The 26072-nt window shown below is 42.7% G+C and overlaps 1 protein-coding gene across 3 annotated transcripts in view; it reads left to right on the top strand.

Annotated features, from left to right (window-relative positions):
* Positions 1-25594, top strand: part of ubox5 (U-box domain containing 5) — a 48316-nt gene extending 22722 nt beyond the window's left edge. For 2 of the 3 annotated variants that reach the window (XM_073042179.1, XM_073042180.1), the window contains exons 3-5: positions 7000-8164; positions 10846-10989; positions 15449-15768. In XM_073042179.1, coding sequence (XP_072898280.1) covers positions 7000-8164; positions 10846-10989; positions 15449-15657 — 1518 coding nt within the window. In that variant the 3' untranslated portion in view covers positions 15658-15768. Of the gene's footprint in view, positions 1-6999; positions 8165-10845; positions 10990-15448; positions 15769-24445 lie in introns of those variants that run through there. The other variant, XR_012098589.1, reaches the window with a different exon arrangement.
* Positions 25595-26072: the final 478 nt, after the last annotated feature.

A 26072-nucleotide genomic window follows, 5' to 3' on the forward strand; every position in this document is an offset into this window, starting at 1 on the left:
GCTGAAGAGATAACGGATGCATTAGTCATGATCTTTCAAGAATCACTTGATTCTGGCATGGTCCCAGAGGACTGGAAGATTGCAAGTGTCATTTAACTCTTTAAGAAGAGAGGAAGGCAAAAGAAAAGAAATTATAGGCTACTTAGCTTAACCACAGTGGTTGGGAAAGCGTTGGAGTCTATTATTAAGGATGAGGTTTTGAGGTACTTGGAGACTAATGATAAAGTAAGTCAAAGTCATCATGGTTTCTGTAAAGGGAAATCTTGCCTGATAAAATCTGTTGGATTTCTTCAAGGAAGTAATGAGCAGACAAAGGAGAGGCAGTGGATGTCATTTACTTGGATTTTCAGAAGGGGTTTGATAAGGTGCCACACATGAGGCTGCTTAACAGGATAAAATCTTATGTCATTACAGGAAAAATACTAGCATGGGTAGTGGAATGGCTGACAGGCACGAGGCAGTAACTGGGAATAAAAGGGGCCTTTTCTGGTTGGCTGCTAGTGACTAATGGTGTTCCTCGGGTCAGTATTGGGACTGCTACTTTTCACATTATTAGTCAGTGATTGAGATGATGGAATTGTTGTCTTTGTGGCAAAGTTTCTGGATGATATGAAGATAGGTGGAGGGGTAAGTAGTGCTGAGGAGCAATGTGATTGCAGCAGCACTTAGACAAGTTGGAAGAATGGAATACAGAGTTGGGAAATGTACGAATATACATTTTGGTAAAAAGAGCAATAGTGCAGACTATTATCAAAATGGGGAGAGGTTTCAAACATCAGAGGTGCAGAGGGACTTAGGAGTCCTCATGCAAGACTCCCAGAAGATTAATTAACAGGTTGAATCTGTGGTAAATAAGGCTAATGCAATGTTGGCATTTATTTCAAGGGAAATAACCATGGTAACAATTACAGCACGGAAACAGGCCATCTCGGCCCTTCTAGTCTGTGCCGAACGCTTACTCTCACCTAGTCCCACCTACCTGCACTCAGCCCATAACCCTCCATTCCTTGCTCCTTGGTAGAGATCGTTAAGAGCACTAAATTTCTTGGTGTTCACCTGGCAGAGAATCTCACCTAGTCCCTCAACACCAGCTCCATAGCAAAGAAAGCCCAGCAGCGTCTCTACTTTCTGCGAAGGCTGAGGAAAATCCATCTCCCACCCCCCATTCTCATCATATTCTACAGGGGTTGTATTGAGAGCATCCTGAGCAGCTGCATCACTGCCTGGTTCGGAAATTGCACCATCTCAGATCGCAAGACCCTGCAGTGGATAGTGAGGTCAGCTGAGAAGATCATCGGGGTCTCTCTTCTGGCCATCACGGACATTTACACTACATGCTGCATTCGCAAAGGAAACAGCATTATGAAGAACCCCATGCACCCCTCATACAATCTCTTCTCCCTCCTGCCGTCTGGGAAAAGACTCCGAAGCATTCGGGCTCTCATGACCAGACTATGTAACAGTTTCTTCCCCCAAGCTATCAGACTCCTCAATACCCAGAGCCTGGACTGACACCTTGCCCTATTGTCTTGTTTATTATTTATTGTAATGCCTGCACTGTTTTGTGCATTTTATGCAGTCCTGGATAGGTCTGTAGTCTAGTGTAGTAGTTGTGTGTTTTTTCTCTGTGTTTTTTTTTACGTAGTGCAGCCTAGTTTTTGTAATGTGTCGTGTAACACCATGGTCCTGAAAAACGTTGTCTCATTTTTACTATGTACTGTACCAGCAGTTATGGTCAAAATGACAATAAAAGTGACTTGACTTTCCTGTCCATATACCTATCCAATTTTGTTTTAAATGACAAAATCGAACCTGCCTCTACCACTTCTACTGGAAGCTCGTTCCACACAGCTACCACTCTCTGAGTAAAGAAGTTCCCCCTCGTGTTACCCCTAAACTTTTGCCCCTTAACTCTCAACTCATGTCCTCTTGTTTGAATCTCCCCTACTCTCAATGGAAAAAGCCTATCCACGTCAACTCTATCTATCCCCCTCATAATTTTAAATACCTCTATCAAGTCGCCCCTCAACCTTCTACGCTCCAAAGAATAGACTTAACTTGTTCAACCTTTCTCTGTAACTTAGGTGCTGAAACCCAGGTAACATTCTAGTAAATCTTCTCGGTACTCTCTCTATTTTGTTGACATCTTTCCTATAATTTGGTGACCAGAACTGTACACAATACTCCAAATTTGGCTTCACCAATGCCTTGTACAATTTTAACAATACATCCCAACTCCTATACTCAATTTATAAAGGCCAGCATACCAAAAGCTTTCTTCACCACCCTATCCACATGAGATTCCAATATTAAATAGAATATAAAAGCAAGGAGATAATGCTGAGCCTTTATAAGACACTAGTCAGGTCACACTTGGAGTATTGCCAACAGTTTTGGGCCCGATATCTCAAAAAGGATGTGTTGCCAAATTGATTTAAACCTTCCCTAACAGCTCCATTAAACCTGCCTGCTAGGATATTAGACCCCTTTGGTCCAATAAATGGCTTCAGGATGAGTTCAAGGAGATCTATCCCTTGAAGTAAAGCAGAAAATACTCATCAATGGTCAGGCAGCATCTGTAGAAAGACAGCAGAGTTAAGATATTAAAAGACTTTGTAGATTTGATGGTGCAATTATTAACAGAGGCATAACAGGTAGAATTAGGTGCAGGAAAATTGCCTTCTGAAAGGATTTATTGTCTTTTTTTCTTTTTAGTGTGTTAAAGTTTCAAATAGTATACTTTAAGATGTGCTCGGATAGATATTTGAAGATGGTGTGTGGTACATCATGTTTAACAAATCTGTTTGAGTTTTTCGAGGAGGTTACCAGGAAAGTGGATAAAGGGAAGGCAGTGGACGTTTTTTACATGGACTTCAGTAAGGCCTTTGACAAGGTCCCGCATGGGAGGTTAGTTAGGAAGATTCAATCGCTAGGTATACATGGAGAGGTAGTAAATTGGATTATTCATTGGCTCAGTGGGAGAAGTCAGAGAGTGGAAGTGGAGGATTGCTACTCTGGAGACTTGTGACTAGTGGTGTGCCACAGGGATCAGTGCTGGGTCCATTGTTATTTGTCATCTATATCAATGATCTAGATGATAATGTGATAAATTGGATCAGCAAATTTGCTGATGATACAAAGATTGGAGGTGCAGTGGACAGTGAGGAAGGTTTTCAAAGCTTGCAGAGGGATTTGGACCAGCTGGGAAAATGGGCTGAAAAATGGCAGATGGAGTTTAATACAGACAAGTGTGAGGTATTGCGCTTTGGAAGGCAAACCCAAGGTAGAACATACAAGTTAAGTAATGGGGCACTGAGGAGTGCAGTAGAACAGAGGGATCTGGGAATACAGATACAAAATTCCCTAAAAATGGCATCACTGGTAGATAGGTAGTGAAGAGAGTTTTTGATACATTGGCCTTTATAAATCAAAGTATTGAGTATAAGAGTTGGAATGTTATGGTGAGATTGAATAAGGCATTGGTGAGGCCGAATTTGGAGTATTGTGGCAACACGAGTGAATCTGCAGATGCTGGAAATAAATAAAAACACAAAATGCTGGCAGAACTCAGCAGGCCAGACAGCATCTATGGGAGGAGGTAGTGACGATGTTTCGGGCCGAAACCCTTCACTCCTGATTAAGTGTTTCGGCCCGAAACATTGTCACTACCTCCTCCCATAGATGCTGTCTGGCCTGCTGAGTTCTGCCAGCATTTTGTGCTTTTATTTGGAGTATTGTGTGCCGTTTTGGTCACCAAATTACAGGAAGGATATTAATAAGTTTGAAAGATTGCAGAGAAGATTTACAAAGATGTTGCCGGGACTTGAGAAACTGAGTTACAGAGAAAGATTGAATAGGTCAGGACTTTATTCCGTGAAGCGTAGAAGAATGAGGGGAGACTTGATAGAGGTATATAAAATTATGATGGGTGTAGATAGAGTGAATGCAAGCAGGCTTTTTCCACTGAGGCTAGGGGAGAAAAAAAACCAGAGGACATGGGTTAAGGATGAAGGGGGAAAAGTTTAAAGGGAACATTAGGGGGGGCTTCTTCACACAGAGAGTGGTGGGAATGTGAATGAGCTGCCAGATGAAGTGGTAAATGCGGGCTCACTTTTAACATTTAAGAAAAACTTGGACAGGTACAGGTTGGGCACAGCCAAGAAGGGCCAAAAGGCCTGTTTCTGTGCTGTAATGTTCTATGGTGGAGTGATTAGTGATTTACAGTGTGGGTCCAGGACTTCATAAAAAGAAGTCCAGTGAATTATTTTAAAGAAAATCTACAATGTCCAAATGGTGCTTTGCACCCAGTTCTCAGCATCTTACTTCTGTAAGGAAATTAAGGTTTTTCAAAGGTTGCAGAATAAATTTTATCAGACTGATTCCAATTATACATCTGTAGTGGTGAAAGACAGTTCTTCTCAGAGCAGAGATGCTTAGGGGGAGAGTTGTTAAGAGCTGACAGATTTAGAATAAGGAAGAATCTCATGCGGTTGTTAAGTTAAAACCAAACAAGCAAAAGGAGTAGGCAATGTAGTGGAATAACTTGTACAATGTTTGGGCAAGATTTTAAATGAACCATATGGTAGAGTGGTGACTATATATTTAAGTAGGGCGTTCAAAAGTGAATTTGGTCAATATTTAGTAAAAATAATGGGAAAAGTGTAGACTCAATCCCATTGGCTCTTTCTGTAATCTACTAATTTATGATTGATTTGTTCTGCGTGGTCTCTGTGGCACTTATGCTCCATGTGAGCTTCCTCCCAATGTACTTCATTGTACCCTATCTGTTCCTTGTAGCTATCTCTGCTTCAGACCTTGGGTGCCCATGAAGTGTGCATCCTCTATGTAAAGAAGTATTTCCAAAGGTCTTTATTGTATTTATTAATGACTATATCATTTTAGACCTCACTGCCACTGCCAGTCACTCTCAGCCCAACCATAACTTGGAAATAATCATATAGACATCCACCCTACTAATTACCTCAATCTTAAAGATCGCTAATGTATTTGGTTTTTAGCCTCCCAATGAAGTCTTTGTGACTCAGCACTTAGTGTTTTACTTGAACCAGACCCTCCGCTGCTGAGAGGTGAAACATCCTCATTTCCTCGGCTGCGTAAATCTAGGGAAGACGATCTCCGGCCTTGCCAAACTCGTAAGATTGAGGCACGCTCCCACCCCAAACTCCTGTTTGTGCGGATGCTGTGTAATTCGATACCCTGTTACAAATTAGTTATGACACCACATATGATTAAAAGATTATCTTTATGATTCTTCATTTGACTAAAGGGTTAGTAAAGAAAAGAACAAAAAAAGAAAAGGGGCCATTTTAATGAAACAGTCTAATATTCACAAGTTGGAGCTCACAGTTTCTCTAGGTCACCGATCCTCAAGCTATCTCATCCCGGGCTTCGTCGAATCACGGTCCCACCTCTTCTCTCTGGCGTCTTTCCCTCTTCATATCCTCTCGAACTAAAGCACCAAGCCCAACTTTGGTGTCCCTCACCAGAGAAACCTCCCCTAAATTCGACCAACCGAATTGGATGGCACACATTACTCCTCGTCCCTTATCTTCAATGGCACATGGCAGCAGCGGCCTTTCGGATCTACTGCTACTTTAATTTAGTTTTTTAATTTAATTTTAAGGCACAGTTAGGGTTTAGAGCAATGGATAACAGAGAGACTATCTATCATCACCAGAAACTGCTATAATACAGAGATCGCCCAAAAACAAACCTTCATAAAAATCTGCTGGTAAGATTGCGCGACCTCAGCTTGCTGAGGGAATCGGGCCCGCAGTCCTTGGAGTCACCTGATGCTGGTGTGCGAGGAAGCGGAAGCGAGGCGAGCGGGCAGGAGTCCGTGCCAGGAAAATAGTAAGCCCTAGCCGGCCGGCTCTCCTGTCCATTCTGCTCTCCAATGTCTGCTTGCTGAGGGAATCGGGCCTGCAGTCCTTGGAGTCACCTGATGCCGGTGTGCGAGGAAGCGGAAGCGAGGCGAGCGGGCAGGAGTCCGTGCCAGGAAAATAGTAAGCCCTAGCCGGCCGGCTCTCCTGTCCATTCTGCTCTCCAATGTCTGCTTGCTGAGGGAATCGGGCCCGCAGTCCTCGGAGTCGCCTGATGCCGGTGGCCAGAGGTGGGGACGTCGTAAGCGGTGCGCGAGGAAGCGAGGCGAGCGAGCAGGAGTCTGTGCCATGAAAAAAGCAAGCCCTAGCCGGCTGGCTCTCCCGTCCATTCTGCTCTCCAATGGACATTAAATTGGACTACATCTGTAGCAACGAAATACTCGGCGGGAGTACAGCAACGGACAGAATCCCGGATGCTACCATTCAGCTGTTTATTTATGTAACAGACTTTCCCCCAAGCCATCGGACTACCAACCTACTGCCCTCAGCTGTGCCTATTGTCTTGTTTATTATTTATTGTAATGCCTGCACTGTTCAGTGTACTTTATGCAGTCCTGGGTAGGTCTGTAGTTTAGTGTAATTTTTGTGTTGGTTTTTGAATTGTTCACGTAGCACCATGGTCCTGAAAAACGTTCTCTTGTTTTTACTGTGTACTGTACCAGCAGTTATTGTCGAAATGACAATAATAAGTGACTTGATAAGCTGAAAACAGAGCAAGCTGAAAACAAGCTGTTCTCACAGAACTGCCAAAATGAAATACATACAGCATAACAGTAAAAATATGAACCAGGGCATTACAGAAGGTAGACAGTACAATCCACCAGCTGCTTAGTTAGTTGAATTGGATTTAGAAGACAAGGATACCAATCTGTGATTTCTTTTTGTCTCTCTCTTGTTGCAGAAAGATGACACATTCTTCACCCACTTCCTCATCAATCTGAACTGTATTAATTGGCAACATATTGCTATGGGAGATCCAGCCCAACCCCTCCTGCTCCTTTGCCTGACAGCTCAGGATCAACAATGCATCAGTTAAAGTTTGTACTGTAATTATAGTGACAAAATACTTTCACTTACTTTTGTGCATTTTGTTCAGGTCTGCGCTGACGGCTATGAAGTAAGCAATTTGATATCTGCAGATCCCGTGAAGGCAAGGTGTGGATTCCGTGCTGAATACTTCATCAAACCTCCTCTACATGTTACGGTGTCATTCCCATTTAATGTGGAGCTTTGTAGAATTGACCTGGAAGTCTCAGGCTTGCAGAACTCTTTAGGATTGGATGTCTATACCTGTACAACGCGTAATAAGACTCAGACATGGAGTGAAAATTCCTTACAGAGCTCTCAGCCTTCTTGCCAGGCCTTTACTGACAAAGATGTTTTCACATTAGTGGGGAAAGTTGTGCTGAAAGACCAAAACAAAGTATCCTTCAGGCACAAAGCATACAAACCCAGAGCTCCTTTCAATGAGCTTGATGAGCTTTCTGCTGTTGACAGCCATACCTCCAAACAGGATTTGTGGAACAAGGGACAATTTTCATTGACGAATATAAATCACCTCAGGATTTGCATCACTTACGTATCAGGGGGCCGTGTGCCTTGTTTCAGAAAGCTGGACATCTGGGGACAACCATCTAGATCATCCCCTCTTAAACTTATTGAAAGTGTCTTCAAGGCTTACCAAGAATACAAGGCTGAGCAATCAGTTCCTGTGATCAAGCAAGGAATTGCTTCTCCTGCACCGTCTAACCATACGCTTGGTGGCAGCCTACAGCCCAGTACCCATGAATCTCCACTACCTGGTGGGAGCATTCCAGAGGAGTTTCTGGACCCCATAACTTCTGAAATCATGGTGCTTCCAATGTTGCTTCCTAGTGGTAAAGTAATCGATCAGAGCACACTGGACAAATATAGCCGGAATGAAGCTACGTGGGGCAGGGTGCCAAATGACCCCTTCACCGGTGTCCCTTTCAGCCACCATTCAAAGCCTGTGCCTCACTTGACTCTTAAAGCAAGGCTAGACTACTTTGCACTGCACAGCACAATACCAGGCCATGACGTTGTGGGGAGAAGTCGAGTTGGTTTTGTTGCCTCATCTGCAGTGAAGAGAAAATCAGACTCCATACAGGATACAGACATGAATCCTGTCTCTGAACAAATAAGTGTCTGCACGTGTTCAAATTATTCATCTGTGTCAGATTCTAATGAAAAGAGATTCAAAGCAGAAGTGAAAGAACCGCAGAAGTCTGAGAAAAGTTTGGGTATAGTCTCATTGTTTTTTTACACTTTGTCAGTGTGTGATACTGCATTTACAGATTTTATCTTCCAAAGCTGTGGATGAGAACTGGGGTCCTGTTCTACCTAATATCAATTATCTCTCTGCAAGTGACCATTCCTTATGGGCATGTGGATAGATTACAGAACAAGGGAAGCTTATTAATGATCCAAGGTCAGGATCCATCTTTTCTGAGTTGTTGCAAGCGATAACAGTGATTGGCTATTGAGAACACTCATCAAATAAACAATGTAAAGAATTCAGGACATATCCTTTATTCAGAACAGTACAAATATGGAGCAGGCTTTTGCATACTGGGAAATTAGCCTAGATGTATGTAAGGTGACGTTAAATAAGGAAGATTGGAATAGAAGAAAGTAAGGGATGGCCATTTCAGATAAAGATGGGGGAATATGTTTTCCTCTTGGAAGACTGTGAGTTTTGGAATTCTGTTCCTCAGAGTGCTGATCAGTCCTCAGATATTTTAAGGAAACACTGGATAAATTATAGAACAGTCAAGGGATGAGAGATTCAAGATTGATCAATGTCATTTCCGGTACTCAAGTATACAGGAGAGCGAAATAATTGTTACTGCAGGAAGCAGGAATTCAGGGTGGATATTATAGTCATATCAGCCTTGGTGTTATTGAATAATGGAGCAGGTTACTCGGTGACCTTCTCATATTCATGTATTCACTTTGGAAAATCCACAGTCCATAAGCCATCTGGCTAATTAAGGAGCGAGGCTAAATGAAGATTGTAGGAAGATTGCCAAAACTGTGACCAGAGAACAATAATGCACACCTATTTGGTTTAAGTTTTTGAGTGGACTTCATTGTAAATTTTAGGATGCTTTATTTTTCCTTCAGTTTTGTCAAAAAAAACCAGGTCTATTGTAGCGAAGTCACCAAATCAATTTCTCACTATTATAAACATAGGAGATTCTGCAGATGCTGAAAATCCATTGTAACACACACAAAAATGCATGGATGGAAAAGGTATAGAGGACTCTGGTCCAGGTGTGGGTCAAATGGACTAGGCAGAATAATAGTTCAGGATAGAGTAGACAGGCCAAAGGGCCTGATATGCTGTAAGCTTCGTGACTCTGACTCTAATACTCAGCTCTTTCAACCTCTTTTTTTTGTTCCGTTTCTTTGTCCTCATATCATTTTTACATTGAATCATTGGTTAGGTAACAATGGATGTTTTAGGACTGGTAGTCAGGAAAGTGCTGAATTGAAGAAGCTGTTATCAATGTAAGTATCCTTGATAAATTCCACAGTTACACACACAAAATGCTGGAGGAACTCAACAGGTCAGACAGCATCTAAGGAATGGGATACACAGTCAACGTTTCAGGCTCCTGATGAAGGGTCTGAGTTTGAAACTTCAGCTGTTTTTTGACTTGCTGAGTTTCTAACAGCTATCTTGCCTGTGGTCAAGGGAACCGTGTTAGCCTGTTATTGTTGGTGAAAGCTTGGCTCACCAACTCTGTCAACCATAAAATATCAATTTACACTAATCGTGCATGAAACCCACTTTACTCTCTCCACATTCATATCAATTCCTTAAATATTCTACCACTCTCTGATAGGCTAGGGATAAATCACAGTGTCCAATTAACCCACAAGCTCACACCTTTGGAATGTCAGAAAAAATTACTTCCAGGCAGTCCCACGTAGAGCGCCCACCCATTTTAATTCTACTTCCCACTCCCATTCCGACTTGTCAGTCCATGGCTTCCTCTACTGTCGCGATGAGGCCATACTCAAGTTGGAGGAGCAACACATTATATTCTCTCTGGTTAGCCTCCAACTTCATGGCATGAATATCAATTTCTGGAACTTACAGTAATGCCCCACCCCTTCACCATTACCCATTCTCTTAACCCTCTCTCACCTAATCTCCTTACCTGCCCATCATCACCCTCTGATGGTCCTCCTCCCTTTTCTTCCATGGTCTTCTGTCCTCCTATTGGATTTAGCCCTCTGTCTCTTTCACCAATCAACTTCCCAGCATTTAACTTCACCCCTTCTCCCTTCCCGGTTTCATCTATCACCTTGTGTTTCTTCCTTCCCTCCCCCCACCTTCTAACACTGACTCCTCAGCTTTTTTTCTCCATCCTGCTGAAGGGTCTCGGCTGAAACATCAACTATACTCTTTTCCATAGGTGCTCCCTGGCCTGCTGAGTTCTTCCAGCATTTTGTGTGTGTTGCTTGGATTTCCATCATCTGCAGATTTTCTGTTGTTTGTCACATAGAGAGAGACTGTGTGAACTGCACAAACTGCACTGGGGACCAGGACTGAGCTGAAGTCAATGAACCTGTGAGCCAGCACCTATATTAAATGTGTCACTATCTTACCAAGGTTGACTATCTTGCCAAACATCGGCCTGAGTGTTGAATCTAGGAATCTCCTGACCATGTAGTAACATAGATATATTTGACTACTGAGGAACTGTTTGTTTTTTTTAAAGCATTATAACATTTGAGATGACCTCTGGTTATTGACCCATGTAGGAGATACTAGTTTTGTCTTTTTCAACACTTCCCATTGTGGAGGAAACATCTATTGGGTCTCCTGTGCACCATTCTTGTTTGACATAATCCTGTAGAAGTTTGCATTTTTCTGACTAAGTGTGATTTACATATGATCTGTTTCCAACAGGGTTGGTATCACATGAGCAGAAGTTAGCACAGAGCCTGGACAGTGCGTTGGCTTCCGTCTTAAGCACATTTCCATCCTTTACTGTCAAACAAAGTCAATACAAATCACAGCCAGTAGGTGGCAGCAACGCTGACTGTCTGAAAGGTACTGTATATGAAATGTAATTCTGATCCAGTTTGTAGTGTTGCAGTCATTGTCAATTGACATAGAACATAGAAATCTACAGCACATTACAGGCCCTTTGGCCCACAATGTGTCAACCATGTAACCTACTCCAGAAACTGCCTAGAATTAACCTACTGCATAACGTTCTCTCTTTCTAAGCACCATGTACCTATCTAAGAGTCTCTTAAAAGACCCTATTGTATCTGCCTCCACCACAGTTTCCAGCAATGCATTTAATGCACCCACCACTCTCTGTGCGGAAAAACTTACCATGATCTACTTCTAAGTACCTTTAAACTATGCCCCCTAATGTTAACCATTTCAGCCCTGGGAAAAAGACTCTGGCTATCCACATGTTCAGTGCCTCTCATCATCTTATACACCTCTATCACATAAATCAACATTATCAGAAGCAGTTTTAATATCACTGGCATGTGACATGAAATTTGTGGCAACAGTACATTTCAATATATAATAATAAAAAAACAATAAATCGCACTAAGTATACATATAAAATAATTAAATTCCTGATCTGGAAGTAGTGGAATCAAACCCACACTGTTAGTTTAAGCAAGTGGACTGGTTCAAGTTGGTAACTCAATACTGGATCCTGTCCTCTCAGTAAAGTGTAATTTAAAGGGGATTTGAGAGGCAAGTTATATCAGAGTGGTGGTTATCTGGAACAAGCTGCCAGAGTAGGAGGTGGTAGAGATGGATACAATATTTAATTGGTATTTGGTCAGATACATGTATTGGAAAGGCTTGGAGGAACTTGGGCCTAAAGTAGGCATAAAAATTAGATAACGAGTGATTAGCTTTATTTGTCACATGTCCATCGAAGCATATAGTGAAATACATTGTTTGTATGCACAGCCAACACAGTCTGAAGATGTGCTGGGTGCAGCTGACAAGTGTTGCTATGCTTTCGTCACCAATATAGCAAGCCCACACTCATTAACCCTAACCTTGTGTTTTTGGAATGTGGGAGAAAACCAGATCACACAGAACAAACTCACATGGTCACAGGGAGAACATACAAACTCCTTCCAGACAGCAGCTGAAATGAACCTGAGTGATTAATGCTGTAAAGCGTTTTGCTTACCATTATGCTACTGTGACATCCTCTAAACAAACATGCCACATAGGTTACTATAGAGAAGCATCACAGTGGGATTGGATGAGATGGGCTCTTACTGTGTTGCACTGTATGATTTTACTACTTTCTCAGTAGAGAAGTCAGAAATGATGGCCTTGCATTGATCATATCCCTTAAAATGAATATATAAATATTTGTTTGAGAGGCTGAGCAGATGCTGCACCTGAACACCTCTGTTGCCAAAAAGGACCAGGATGGAGAGTGTATAGAAACCTCGCGCCTCCAAGCCCTTCCTTCATATCCTGAAATTCTCTACCCTAAGAATTAAACAAGTACTGTCACCAAAAAGGACCTCAGTGATTTAAGGTGAAAGTCACCACCTTCACAAGGGCAGTTGAGGATGGGCAACAAATGCAGGCCTGCCAGCAAAACCATGCATCGACAGTAAATGTTCTGAAAATCTACCAGAGGTGCCAGCTTTAGAATAGCATGCTACACATAGGCCCTAAATGAATATTTAGACAATGAATGGAGTAATTTGAAGTAATGCTATGATCCATTGTCTTTATCAAAATCTCACCAACATTAGCAAATCGTCCAAGGAATTAAAGTAAATCAAAAGGTCCTGGAAGTATTTAGGACAGGCAGCATCAGTAGAGAGGCGCAGTTAATTTTTCAGGACAATTGACTTTTGTCATATGATCTTATAAACAATCACAATGTAAAACATTTAGGGCCATAAGACTGTATGATATAGGAGCAGAATTAAGCCATTTGGCCCATTGGGTCTGCTCCACCATTTCTTCTTGGCTGATCCATTTTTCCTCTCAGCCCCAATGTCTTCTCCCCATAGCCCTTCAATCCTTGACCAATCAAGAATCTATCAACTTCTGCCTTAAATATCAGTAAAGGCTTGGCCTCCACAGCTGCCTGTGGCAAAGAATTCCACAGATTTACCAATCTCTGGCTAAAGAAATTCTTCTTCCTTTCTGTTTAAAAGGACACCCCTCTATTCTGAGGCTGTGTACTCTAATCCTCAACTCTCCCACCATAGGAAAAGTAACATCCTCTCCATCCACTCTATCAAGACCTTTCACCATTCAATAGGTTTCAATTAGGTCAACCCTCACTCTTCTGAATTCTAGTGAATACAGGCCCAAAATCATCAAATGCTGTTTGTATGACAAGCCGTTCAACCTTGGAATAATTTTCGTGAACCTCCTTTGAATACTTTCCAATTTCACCACATCCTTTCTAAGATAAGGTACCCAATCTGCTTACAATACTCCAATTGAGGCTTCACCAGTGCTTTATAAAGTCTCAACATTACATCCTTGCTTTTGTATTCTAGTCCTCTTGAAATGATTGCTAATACCACATTGCCGTCCTCACTGCAGATTCAACCTGTAAATTAACCTTTAGGGAATCCTGCACAAGAACTCCCTTTGTGCTTCAATCTTTTGAATTTTCTCTCCACTTAGAAAATAATCTACTCTTTTATTGCTTCTACCAAAGTGCATGACCATACATTTCCCGACACTGTATTCCATCTGCCACTTCTTTGCTCATTCTCCTAATCTAGGTCCTTCTGTAGCCTCTGTACTTCCTCAAAACTACCTGCCCCTCCACCTATGTTTGTATCATCTGCAAACTGCAACAAAGACATCCATTCTATCATCCATCTATCATCTATCATCATTGACTTATAAGATAAAAAGAAGCAGTCCCAACAAAAGTCACTGACAGCCAACCGAAAAAGGATCCCTTTATTCCCACTCTTAGCCTCCTACCAGTCAGCCACTGCTTTATCCATGCGAGCATCTTTCCTGTAATATCATGGGCTCTTAATTTATTAAGTAGCTTCAGGTGTAGCACCTTGTCAAAGGCCTTCTGAAAATCCAAGTGCACAACATCCTTTGTCTAATCTGCTTGCTCTTTCTTCAAAAAATTCCAACAGGTTTGTCAGGCAAGATTTTCCCTTGTGGAACCCAAGCTGGCTACCACCTATTTTATGTGCATCTACATACCTGGAGCCACATCCTTAACGATCGACTACGCCATTTTCCCAACCACTGAGGTCAGACTAATTGGCCTATAACTGCCTTTCCTCCGCTCCTCTCCCTTCTTGAAGAGTGAAGTGACATTTGAAAATTTCCAGTCTTCCAGAACCATTTCAAAATCTGATGATTCTTGAAAGATCAATTGAAAGGCCTTCTGAAAATCCAAGTGCACAACATCCTTTGTCTAATCTGCTTGCTCTTTCTTCAAAAAATTCCAACAGGTTTGTCAGGCAAGATTTTCCCTTGTGGAACCCAAGCTGGCTACCACCTATTTTATGTGCATCTACAACCCTTGAAAGATGCCTCCAGAATCTCTTCAGCCTCCTCTTTCAGAACCCTGGGGTGTACACCAACTGGTCTGTGATTTATCTACCTTCAGACCTTTAAGTTTCCCAAGAATTTTTCCCTAGTAATGGCAACTTCACACACTTCTGACACTCTTGAAACTACGACATACTGCTAGTGTCATAACAGTATGTACGACACAGTGAAGACAGATGCGAAGTACTTATTCAGTTTGTCCCACATTACTACCTGTCTGGCATTGTTTTCCAGTGGTTCGATATCCACTCTCACCTCTATTTTACACTTTATATATCTGAAGAAATGTTTGGTAACCTCTTTAATATTATTGGCTAGCTTAGTTTTGTAGTCCATCTTTTCCTTCTTAATTACTTTTTTAATTGCCTGCAGTTGGTATGTGAAAACTTCCCAGTGTAACTTTCCGCCAGATTTTTTGCTCTATTTTATGCCCTCTCTTTGCCTTTTATGTTGGCTTTGATTTCTCTTGTTAGTCAGGGTTGTGTCATCTTGCCTTTAGAATACTTCTTCCTTTTTGGCATGTAGATATCCTCTGCCTTTTGAATTGCTTCCAGAAATTTCAGCCATTGCTGCTCTGCCGTCACTTCTGTTCTTTTCCAATCAGTTTTGGCCAGCTTTTGGGGGCCTGGAATTCCCAGCAGGGTCTTTTTACCCTTACAGTTTCTTAGCTCAACCCACAACAATTCAACACCTTCTGACCCTATGTCACCTCTTTCTAAAGACTGCATTACATTTTTTACCAACAGAGTCACACTGTCTCTCCACAAAGATGCTGCCTGACCTGTTAAATTCTTCCAGTCTTTTCTGTTGCTAGTATGTATTTCTTGCAATATATTGCTTTTATCAAGAAAATTGGTTTACCAAGAGTCAGAATCATATGAAAGAGAAATGCTACCTCTTCAAACTGGCCTTAGCAATATGCAACCTTCAATTTTTCACTGTTTTAACTTTTTATCCACAGAGCAAAGTCCAGTTGGGTCTTACGAAGCCTGCAGCAGCTGCAACGAGGCATTCTCGGCATATTCCAAACACTTGGTGGTGTACAGATTGTTGTGTGGACACCTGATCTGCAGGCCCTGTTTGTCTGAGCGACAAAAATCTTCAACACCTTCCTGCTTGAAATGCAACCGGACAATCTGTACCAGCGACGTTGTGCGGGTCCACCTATAGATCAATGGCACTTTCAGCTCTTTTTTTGTGTCTACAGGAAATGTTGGAAATACTCAGGTGTTCAAAGGGTTCATTTTATTCTGAAAATATACATGTACAATATAACTCTGATATTTGTCTTCTCCAGATAGCCATGAAATACAGAAAGACCATACATAAACTCCCTATGCATGAAAAAGAAACAAAACTGTTAAAACCCCAAAATCCCCTACCCCCTCACTCACAAAAAAACAACAATCCCTGACCTCCTCACTTACAAAAAGAACAGCAACAGTAACATCAAAATCCACCATACCCACACACCACATACAGGTGCACACCTAACACACACACGTACACCCACCCAACTGATCACATACCTGCAAATCAGCCACAAGAAAGAAAACCATCAGACATAGGAGCAGAATTAGGCCATTTAGCCCACTGAGTCTGTTCTGCCATTCAATCATGGCTGATCCTTTTTTCTGTCCTCTTCAGCCCCACTCTGCATCCTTCTCCCCATAAACTTTGATGCTTTGGCCAGTCAAGAACCTATCAAATTCCACCTCAAATACATCCAACAACCTGGCCTCCACAGCTGCCTGCGGTAACAAATTCAACTAATTCACCACACTCTGGCTAAAGAAACTTCTCTGCATCTCTGTTTTAAATGGTTGCCCCTCTACCCTGAGGTTGTACCCTCTTGCCCGAGACTCATCCATCATGGGAAACATGGTGCGGCCTTCTATATATTGGTGAGACTCGACGCAGACTGGGAGACCATTTCGCTGAACACCTATGCTCTGTCCGCCAGAGAAAGCAGGATCTCCCAGTGGGCACTCATTTTAATTCCACGTCCCATTCCCATTCTGATATGTCTGTCCATGGCCTCCTCTACTGTCAAGATGAAGCCACACTCAGGTTGGAGGAACAACAGCTTATATACCATTTGGGTAGCCTCCAATCTGATGGCATGAACATTGACTTCTCTAACTTCCGTTAATGCCCCTCCTCCCCTTCTTACCCCATCCCTTATTTATTTATTTATTCCCCCCCCCCCTTTTTTTCCTCTATTTTTCTCTCTGCCCCTCTCCCAATCACTCCTTGCCTACCTTCCATCTCCCTCTGGTGCTCTCCTTCCCCTTTCTTTCTCCCTAGGCCTCCCATCCCATGATCCTTTCCCTTCTCCAGCTGTGTATCCCTTTTGCTAATCAACTTTCGAGCTTCATGGCTTCATCCCTCCCCCTCCTGTCTTCTCCTATCATTTCGGATCTCCCCCTCCCCACTTTCAAAACTCTTACTATCTTTCAGTTAGTCCTGACAAAGGGTCTTGGCCTGAAACGTTGACTGTGCTTCTTCCTATAGATGCTGCCTGGCCTGCTGCGTTCCACCAGCATTTTGTGTGTGTTGCTCCTTTCCATGTCTACTCTGTCAATGAACCCTTTCGAATGTTGAAAGGCCTAGACAGAATATCAACAATTTGGATTATAGAGTAGATGGCTTTGTGGCTAAGTTTGCTGATGATACAAAGATAGGTGGAGGGGCCAGTAGTGCTGAGGAAACAGAGTCTGCAGAGAGACTTGGATAGGTTGGGAGAATGGCCAAAGAAGTGGTAAATGAAATACAATGTTGGAAAGTCATGCACTTTGGTAGAAGAAATAAACGGGCAGACTATTATTTAAATGGGGAGAGAATTCAAAGTTCTGAAATGCAACTGGACTTGGGAGTCCTCGTGCAGGATACCCTTAAAGTTAACCTTCAGGTTGAGTCGGTGGTGAAGAAGGCGAATGCAATGTTGGCATTCATTTCTAGAGGAGTAGAGTATAGGAGCAGGGATGTGATGTTGAGGCTCTATAAGGCACTGGTAAGACCTCACTTGGAGTACTGTGTGCAGTTTTGGGCTCCTTATTTAAGAAAGGATGTGCTGACGTTGAAGGGGATTCAGAGAAGATTCACTAGAATGATTCTGGGAATGAGAGGGTTAACATACAAGGAACGTTTGACCGCTCTTGGACTGTGCTCCTTGGAGTTTAGGAGAATGAGGGGGACCTCATAGAAACATTTCGAATGTTGAAAGGCATGGACAGAGTGGATGTGGCAAAGTTGTTTCCCATGGTGGAGGAGTCTAGTACAAGAGAGCATGACTTAAGAATTGAAGGGTGCCCATTCAGAAGAGAGATGCAAAGAAATTGTTTTAGCCAGTGGGTGGTGAATCTGTGGAATTTGTTGCCACGGGTGGCAGTGGAGGCCAAGTCATTGGGTGTATTTAAGGCAGAGATTTATAGGTATCTGAGTAGCCAGGGCATTAAAGGTTATGGTGAGAAGGCGGGGGAGTGGGACTAAATGGGAGAATGGATCAGCTCATGATAAAATGGCAGTCCAGACTCAATAGGCCGAATGGCTGACTTCTGCTCCTTTGTCTTATGGTAATTTAAATATAACACTTCGACTTGCTACCTTTTGATGCTGCATCCCTGATGCACTGACACTCACCCTGCTAGCTGCAATTTTGTCCTATCATCTGCCTGCACTTCCTGACAGTCATGGGTTTCTTCTTTACAAGAGAATTTAAAAGTGAAGCATATTTTCTGAAGGACTCTTGTTTTTTATAAGAACATTAACTTACACTAGAGATAAACAAAGGCTTTTAATTTCAGCCTGTCAAGGTTACATACGATCCAATCAACCCTGGAATATTAAGGTTTTGTTAATCGAATGATCCATTGCTGAAATCTACTATTGATTTGATGCCATCTTAAGTTTAAAATATAATTCTAGTATAAAACAAACAAAAACACCCACACATACATTAGTAAGTTTGCAGATGATACAAAGATTGGTGGTGGTAAGGATAGTGTTGAAGACTGGCAAAGAATACAACATCATATAGTTCAGTTGCATTAATGGGCAGAGAAATAGCAGATGGAGTTTAACCTGGCCAAGTATGAAGTATTGCACTTTGGTAAGTCAAATGTAAAGAGAGAGTACACTCTTAACGGGTAAGATCCTTTACGGTGTTGATGAGCACAAAGATCTTAGGGTCCAAGTTCACAGCTCTATGAAAGTAGCTACACAGGTTGATAGTGGGGGTAAGAAGGCATGTAACATGCTTGCCTTCATTAGTTGAGGCACTGAGTTCAAAAGCCAGGAAGTTGTGTTGCAGCTTTATTAAACTTCAGATAGGCCATATCTGGAGTATTGCATGCAGTTCTAGTTGTCCCCATTATAGATAAGATGTTGATGCTTTGGAGAGGGTGAAGGAGAGGTTTGGCAGGATATTGCCTGGATTAGAGAGCATATGCTATAACAAGAGGTTGGACAAACTGGGGCTGTTTTCTCTGGAGTGGCAGAAACTGAGGGGAGATCTGATAGAGGTTTATAAGCTTATGAGAGGCATAGATAGATTAGACAGACAATATGTTTTGCAAGTGTTGAAATGCCTAATGCCTAATACCAGAGGATGTGCATTTAAGGTGTGGGGGTCATTTTTACACAGTGATGGGTACTTGGAATGGTGGTAGAGACAGAACCATTAAAGATTTAAATGTTTAGACAGACACATGAATGTGAAGGATGTGGCCACTGTGTAGGCAGAAGAGATTAGTTGGCCATTTGATTATGAATATAATTGGTTTGGCACAACATTGTGGGCCAGAGGGCCTGTTCCTGCGTTGTTCTGTGTTCTAGAATGCAGGGTATTGGCCTGAAACATCGAATGTTTATTAATTTCCATAGATTCAAAGTACATTTGTCATCAAAGAGTATATGCAGTACACATCCCTGAGATTCCTCTCCCCACAGACAGCCACAAAAAAAGAAATACTATGGAATCCTTTTGAAGAAAACAAATGACCAATGCACAAAAAAAAGAACAAATTAAGCAAACAGTAAAAAAGTGGAAAAGTATGATATAAAACATCAAACCATTGAAAGAGTTTTGGAATGTTCATTAAGTTCAGTTTAGTTCAATTTAGCACTACATCGTTCATTGACTACAGGCTGCAGAGCCAGTCGACTTCAACCAAAATCACACAAAACAGCAATAAAAAGGGAGTAAAGAGAAACACATCACAACATCAACTACAGAGTCCAATCCACTAACTACTTCGATTAAACCAAGACCCCAGGAGTAGCCTAAGAGTAACCCGTCAGGCAGGCACATTCCTCTGACAGCAGCAAGCGAGAGGGACCAGTGTTCGCTGGCACTATCTTCTTCTACCTGACCTACTGAGTTCCTCCAGCATTTTGTGCATGTTGGTCTGGATTTGCAGAATCTCGTTTGTTTAAAATACGTAGATCAGCTTTTTTAGTGCAACCTATTTGCTCAAATCTTCTCAAGATCTTTTATACATTTTATTAATCTTATAAATCATTTTGAAAAACTAGGATATAAAACTGGCATCAAATCCATATTTTTATATTTCTTATCGGATATAATATTAGCATCTGTGGAACATTGATTTTTTTGAATTAGCAATGAGTAGTGTCATTAAACTCCCATGCTGATCAGAGCAAACCTGAATGAGCTATAGAAAGTTACAGTGTTATAGACAATAGGTGCAGAAGTAGACCATTCGGCCCTTCGAGCCTGCACCGCCATTTTGAGATCATGGCTGATCAATTACTATCAATACCCAGTTCCTGCCTTGTCCCCATATCCCTTGATTCCCCTATCCATAAGATACCTATCTAGCTCCTTCTTGAAAGCATCCAGAGAATTGGCCTCCACTACCTTCCGAGGCAGTGCATTCCAGACCCCCACAACTCTCTGGGAGAAGAAGTTTTTCCTTAACTCTGTCCTAAATGACCTACCCCTTATTCTCAAACCATGCCCTCTGGTACTGGACTCTCCCAGCATCTGGAACATATTTCCTGCCTCTGTCTTGTCCAATCCCTTAATAATCTTATATATTTCAATCAGATCCCCTCTCAATCTCCTTAATTCCAGCATGTACAAGCCCAGTCTCTCTAACCTCTCTGCGTAAGACAGTCCAGACATCCCAGGAATTAACCTCGTGAATCTACGCTGCACTTCCTCTACAGCCAGGATGTCCTTCCATAACCCTGGAGACCAAAACTGTACACAATACTCCAGGTGTGGTCTCACCAGGGCTCTGTACAAATGCAAGAGGATTTCCTTGCTCTTGTACTCAATTCCCTTTGTAATAAAGGCCAACATTCCATTAGCCTTCTTCACTGCCTGCTGCACTTGCTCATTCACCTTCAGTGACTGATGAACAAGGACTCCGAGATCTCTTTGTATTACTCCCTTACCCAACTCTATACCGTTCAGATAATAATCTGCCTTCCTGTTCTTACTCCCAAAGTGGATAACCTCACACTTATTCACATTAAACGCCATCTGCCAAGTATCTGCCCACTCACCCAGCCTATCCAAGTCACCCTGAATTCTCCTAACATCCTCATCACGTCACACTGCCACCCAGCTTAGTATCATCAGCAACTTTGCTGATGTTATTTTCTATGCCTTCATCCAAATCGTTAACGTAAATGGTAAACAGTTGTGGTCCCAATACCAAGCCCTGTGGCACCCCACTAGTCACCACCTGCCATTCCGAGAAACACCCATTCACCGCTACCCTTTGCTTTCTATCTGCCAACCAGTTTTCTATCCATGTCAATGCCTTCCCCCCGATGCCCTGAGCTTTGATTTTACCCACCAATCTTCTATGTGGGACCTTATCAAATGCCTTCTGAAAATCGAGGTACACTACATCCACTGGATCTCCCCCGTCTAACTTCCTAGTTACATCCTCGAAAAACTCCAACAGATTAGTCAAGCATGATTTACCCTTGGTAAATCCATGCTGGCTCGGCCCAATCCTATCACTGCTATCTAGATATGCCACTATTTCATCCTTAATAATGGACTCTAGCTTCTTTCCCACCACCGATGTCAGGCTGACAGGTCGAAAGTTCTCTGTTTTCTCCCTCCCTCCTTTCTTAAAAAGTGGGATAACATTAGCCATTCTCCAATCCTCAGGAACTGATCCTGAATTTAAGGAACATTGGAAAATGATTACCAATGCATCCGTAATTTCCAGGACCATCTGGACCTGGGGATTTGTCAGCCTTCAGTCCCATCAGTCTTCTCATCACCGTTTCCTTCTGAATGTCAATCTGTTTCATTTCCTCTGTTACCCTATGTCCTTGGCCCATCCATACATCTGGGAGATTGCTTGTGTCTTCCTTAGTGAAAACAGATCTAAAGTACTCGTTAAATTCTTCTGCCATTTCTCTGTTTCCCATAACAATTTCACCCAATTCATTCTTCAAGGGCCCAACATTGTTCTTAACTATCTTCTTTCTCTTCACATACCTAAAAAAGCTTTTGCTATCTTCCTTTATATTCCTGGCTAGCTTGCGTTCGTACCTCATTTTTTCTCCCCCTATTGCCTTTTTAGTTAAGTTCTGTTGTTCCTTAAAAACTTCCCAATCATCTGTCCTCCCACTCACCTTAGCTCTGTCATATTTCCTTTTTTTTAATGCTATGCAGTCTCTGACTTCCTTTGTCAACCACTGAGGCCCCTTTCCCCCCCTTTGAATCCTTCCTTCTCTGGGGGATGAACTGATTTTGCACCTTGTGCATTATTCCCAAGAATACCTGCCATTGCTGCTCCACTGTCTTTTCTGCTAGGCTATCCGTCCAGTCAACTTTGGCCAGCTCCTCCCTCATGGCTCCATAGTTTCCCCTGTTCATCTGCAACACTGACACCTCCGAGCTGCCCTTATCTTTCTCAAATTGCAGATAAAAGCTTATCATATTGTGATCACTACCTCCTAATGGCTCCTTTACTGCAAGATCGCTTATCAAATCCTGTTCATTACATAACACTAAATCCAGAATAGTCTTTTCCCTGGTCGGATCTCGTACAAGCTGTTCCAAGAATGCATCCCGTAGGCACTCTACAAATTCCCTATCCTGTGGTCCAGCACCAACCTGATTCTCCCAGTTCACCTGCATGTTGAAATCCCCCATAACTACTGCGACATTACCTTTGCCACATGCCAATGTTAACTCCCTATTCAACTTGCACCCAATATCCATGCTACTGTTTGGTCGCTTGTAGACAACACCATTTGGGTCCTTTTGCCCTTACTGTTCCTCAGTTCTATCCACGCAGACTCTACTTCTCCTGACCCTATGTCCCCCCTTGCAAAGGACTGAATCTCAATCCTCACCAACAGGGCCACCCCACCCCCTCTGCCCACATTTCTGTCCCTACGATAGCACGTATACCCTTGTACATTAATTTCCCAGGTCTGATCTCCCTGCAGCCATGTCTCCGTTATCCCAACAACATCATAGTTACCCATTCGCACCTGGGCTTCAAGCTCATCCGCCTTATTTCTGACACTTCGTGCATTCAGATATAGAATTTTTAACCCATTTCTCCTCTCTCTGTTTGAATCGCTGCCTATTGTACTTAACCCAGCTCCCCGAACTCCCATCGGGCTATACACCCCTAGAATTTTGTTGTCCTTCCTACATTTACTTATTCTTTCAACACATTTAACTCCATGTTCCATCAGACCATCCCTCTGTACATGAGTCCTCCTTATCACTTGTTCCGCCCCACCTTCCTCTACTACACACTTAATATTCCGGAACCGTGTAGTCCCCACCTGTCCTTTATTCTTCCTCTCGCTATCCTCTCTCACATTCTGGATCCCCACCCCCTGCAAATTTAGTTTAACCCCCCCCCCCCCCCCCCCAAGAAGCTCTAGCAAACTTCCCTGCAAGAATGTTAGTACCGCTCTAGTTCAGGTGTAAACCGTCCCTTCGGAACAGATCCCACCTTCCCTGGAACAAAGCCCAATTATCTACAAACCTGAAGCCCTCCCTCCTGCACCATCCTCTCAGCCATGTATTAATCTTTATAATCCTCCTGTTCCTTGCCTCATTTGCACGTGGCACAGGTAGCAATCCTGAGATTGTTACCCTGGAGGTCCTACTCTTCAGCTTCGCACCTAACTCCCTGAACTCCCTACGCAGGACCCCCTCACTCATCCTACCCACGTCATTGGTCCCTACATGGACCACAACATCTGGGTTCTTTCCCTCCCTCTCGAGAATAACCTGTACCCGATCTGAGATGTCTCGGACCCCGGCACCAGGGAAGCAACATACCATCCGAGACTCCCGATCTTCCCCACAAAATCTCCTATCCGCCCGCCTGACTATAGAATCCCCTATCACTACCGCTCTCTTCTCTTCCCTCCTCCCCTTCCTAGTCACGGGTCCAACCTCAGTGCCAGAGACAGGACCACTGCAGCTTGTTCCTGGTAGGTCATCCCCACCAGCAGTATCCAAAACGGTATACTTATTTTTGATGGGAACGGCCACAGGGGTGCTCTTCTCTCTCTGTCTGCTCCCCCTGCCTCTCTTGACTGTCACCCATTTGCCTACCTCCTGTCTTTTCGGTGTGACTGCCTCCCGATAACTCTTATCTATCTCTGCCTCTGCCTCCCGAATGATCCGTAGTTCATCCAGCTCCTGCTCCAATTCCCTAACTCGGTCTGATAGGAGCTGCAGCTGGATGCACCTATTGCAGGTGTGGTCATCAGGATCAACTGTGTTGACCCTGACCTCCCACATACTGCATACGGAGCACACCACTGCTCTAACTGTCTCCCCCATTACCTGATCCTAGATTAGACTTGTCGTAGTCCTCTTGCGCCAAAGCCCAGCACTCTGCTCCTGCGCACTCCGCTGCTCGCTCCTGAAAGTGGGTCGCTTTTTAAAGCTCGCGCTCGCCGCTAACGTCAGCTTTACCTTCCTCCTCAGGTACTCTCCAGGTAGGTCCGAGGGTCTCGGCCTACCTACAATGGTTGATCCTCCGATCTCCAGTCGTATGTCGATCACGAACACTCCTTACTCCCGCTCCGCTGCCCGCACCGACGCGATATTCTGCACTTTGAGTGGATTTACAAGAGTGTAGATGGAAGAAAGATGTGAACTCTGAGGGCATCAGAATCAGGTTTAATATCTTAGGTATATGTTGTGAAATTTGCTGATTTGAGGCGGCTGTATAGTGCAATACATTATAATAAAAAGTACAAATTACAGTAAGTTATGCAAGAAAAAGGAAAACTAATAGAGAGTTCATTGCCTGTTTAGAAATCCGATGGTGGAAGGGAAGAAGCTGTTTCTAAAAGGTTGAGTGTGTCTTCATTTTGAGATCTTACAATAGAATTTGACAGTTTTCAGTTTTACAGTGAAAATCATAACTCGGACATTTAATCAGTATCATGTTTTTGGATAATACGGGATGGACAAAAGAGCACCGCACTGGAGGTCAGATGAACACAGTAGGAAGAATGTAGCTGTGGCTGGAATGAGTAGCATGCCCATCTCTGTGAAATTGATGTGCTGAGTGTCAAAATGTAAATGAAAAGTAAGTGGACCAGTGACGGAGATGCAAAACAACTGCAATTAATTCCTAGCTGTAAGTAGATAAGAATAAAACCTGCCAAAGGGTCTTGGCCCGAAACGTCGACTGTACTTTTTTCCATAGATGCTGCCTAGCCTGCTGAATTCCTCCAGCATTTTGTGTGTGTGGCTCGGATTTCTCTTGTTTACAATGTAAATATTTCTCTTTTAGTATTTATAAAGCTCTTACTTCTCCATATTTTGTTAAAGTTGCATTTATTTACCTTGTTTTGCACCTCCAGCTTTCTTTTGCTTTGTTTGTGAGACCTGCTAAGTTTCTTATTAGTGTAAACCCCTTTTAGTTTAACATTACTTTGTACCTTGTCTGTCAACTATATTTGTGTGTCTACACATGGATTTTTTGGAGTCCTTAGCGGGTTTTGTATTGGAGTAAATTCATCTGTGACTGTATTTTACGTTGTACCTTTTGCCAAGAAAACACATTCATCCCTTTGTTGACTCCCTACTTTTATTCCACTGATATGGTGAATCACCGATCTGCGACATCTTACACGTGGACATATAAATTCTGTTACCTATATTCTAACTGTGAACCCATTCAACCATGCCCTTGTGCTGTTTTATCTATAGTACTTCTGAGACTGGTGACATCTTGGTTTTTAGAACTTTTACCTTTTGTGCTTGTATTACTCCTGAAATCTTGGTCCATTCTATATGGCTTTCTACAGAGCTGAAGAATTCCTGCACAGCCAGATTCTTTTGTGGATCTGATTTCCTCCACCCCAGTATTGTGATTGTCACTTCAACTGCACTGAGAGCTCTCCACTTCTTTATAAACATTCTTCAAATCCTCTCATCTTTGGAAAAAGTTGGGCTGTGGTCAGTATTTTGTAATGCACTACACTAAATCCTTATTATTATCATCTATGATTATTGAGATACAATGTGGAATAGCCCCTTCTGGCTCTTCCAGCCATGCCACCCAGCAATCCTCTGATTTAACCCTAGCCTAATCATAGGA

Source organism: Hemitrygon akajei, chromosome 4 (genome assembly GCF_048418815.1).
Source record: "Hemitrygon akajei chromosome 4, sHemAka1.3, whole genome shotgun sequence".
NCBI lineage: Eukaryota > Metazoa > Chordata > Chondrichthyes > Myliobatiformes > Dasyatidae > Hemitrygon > Hemitrygon akajei.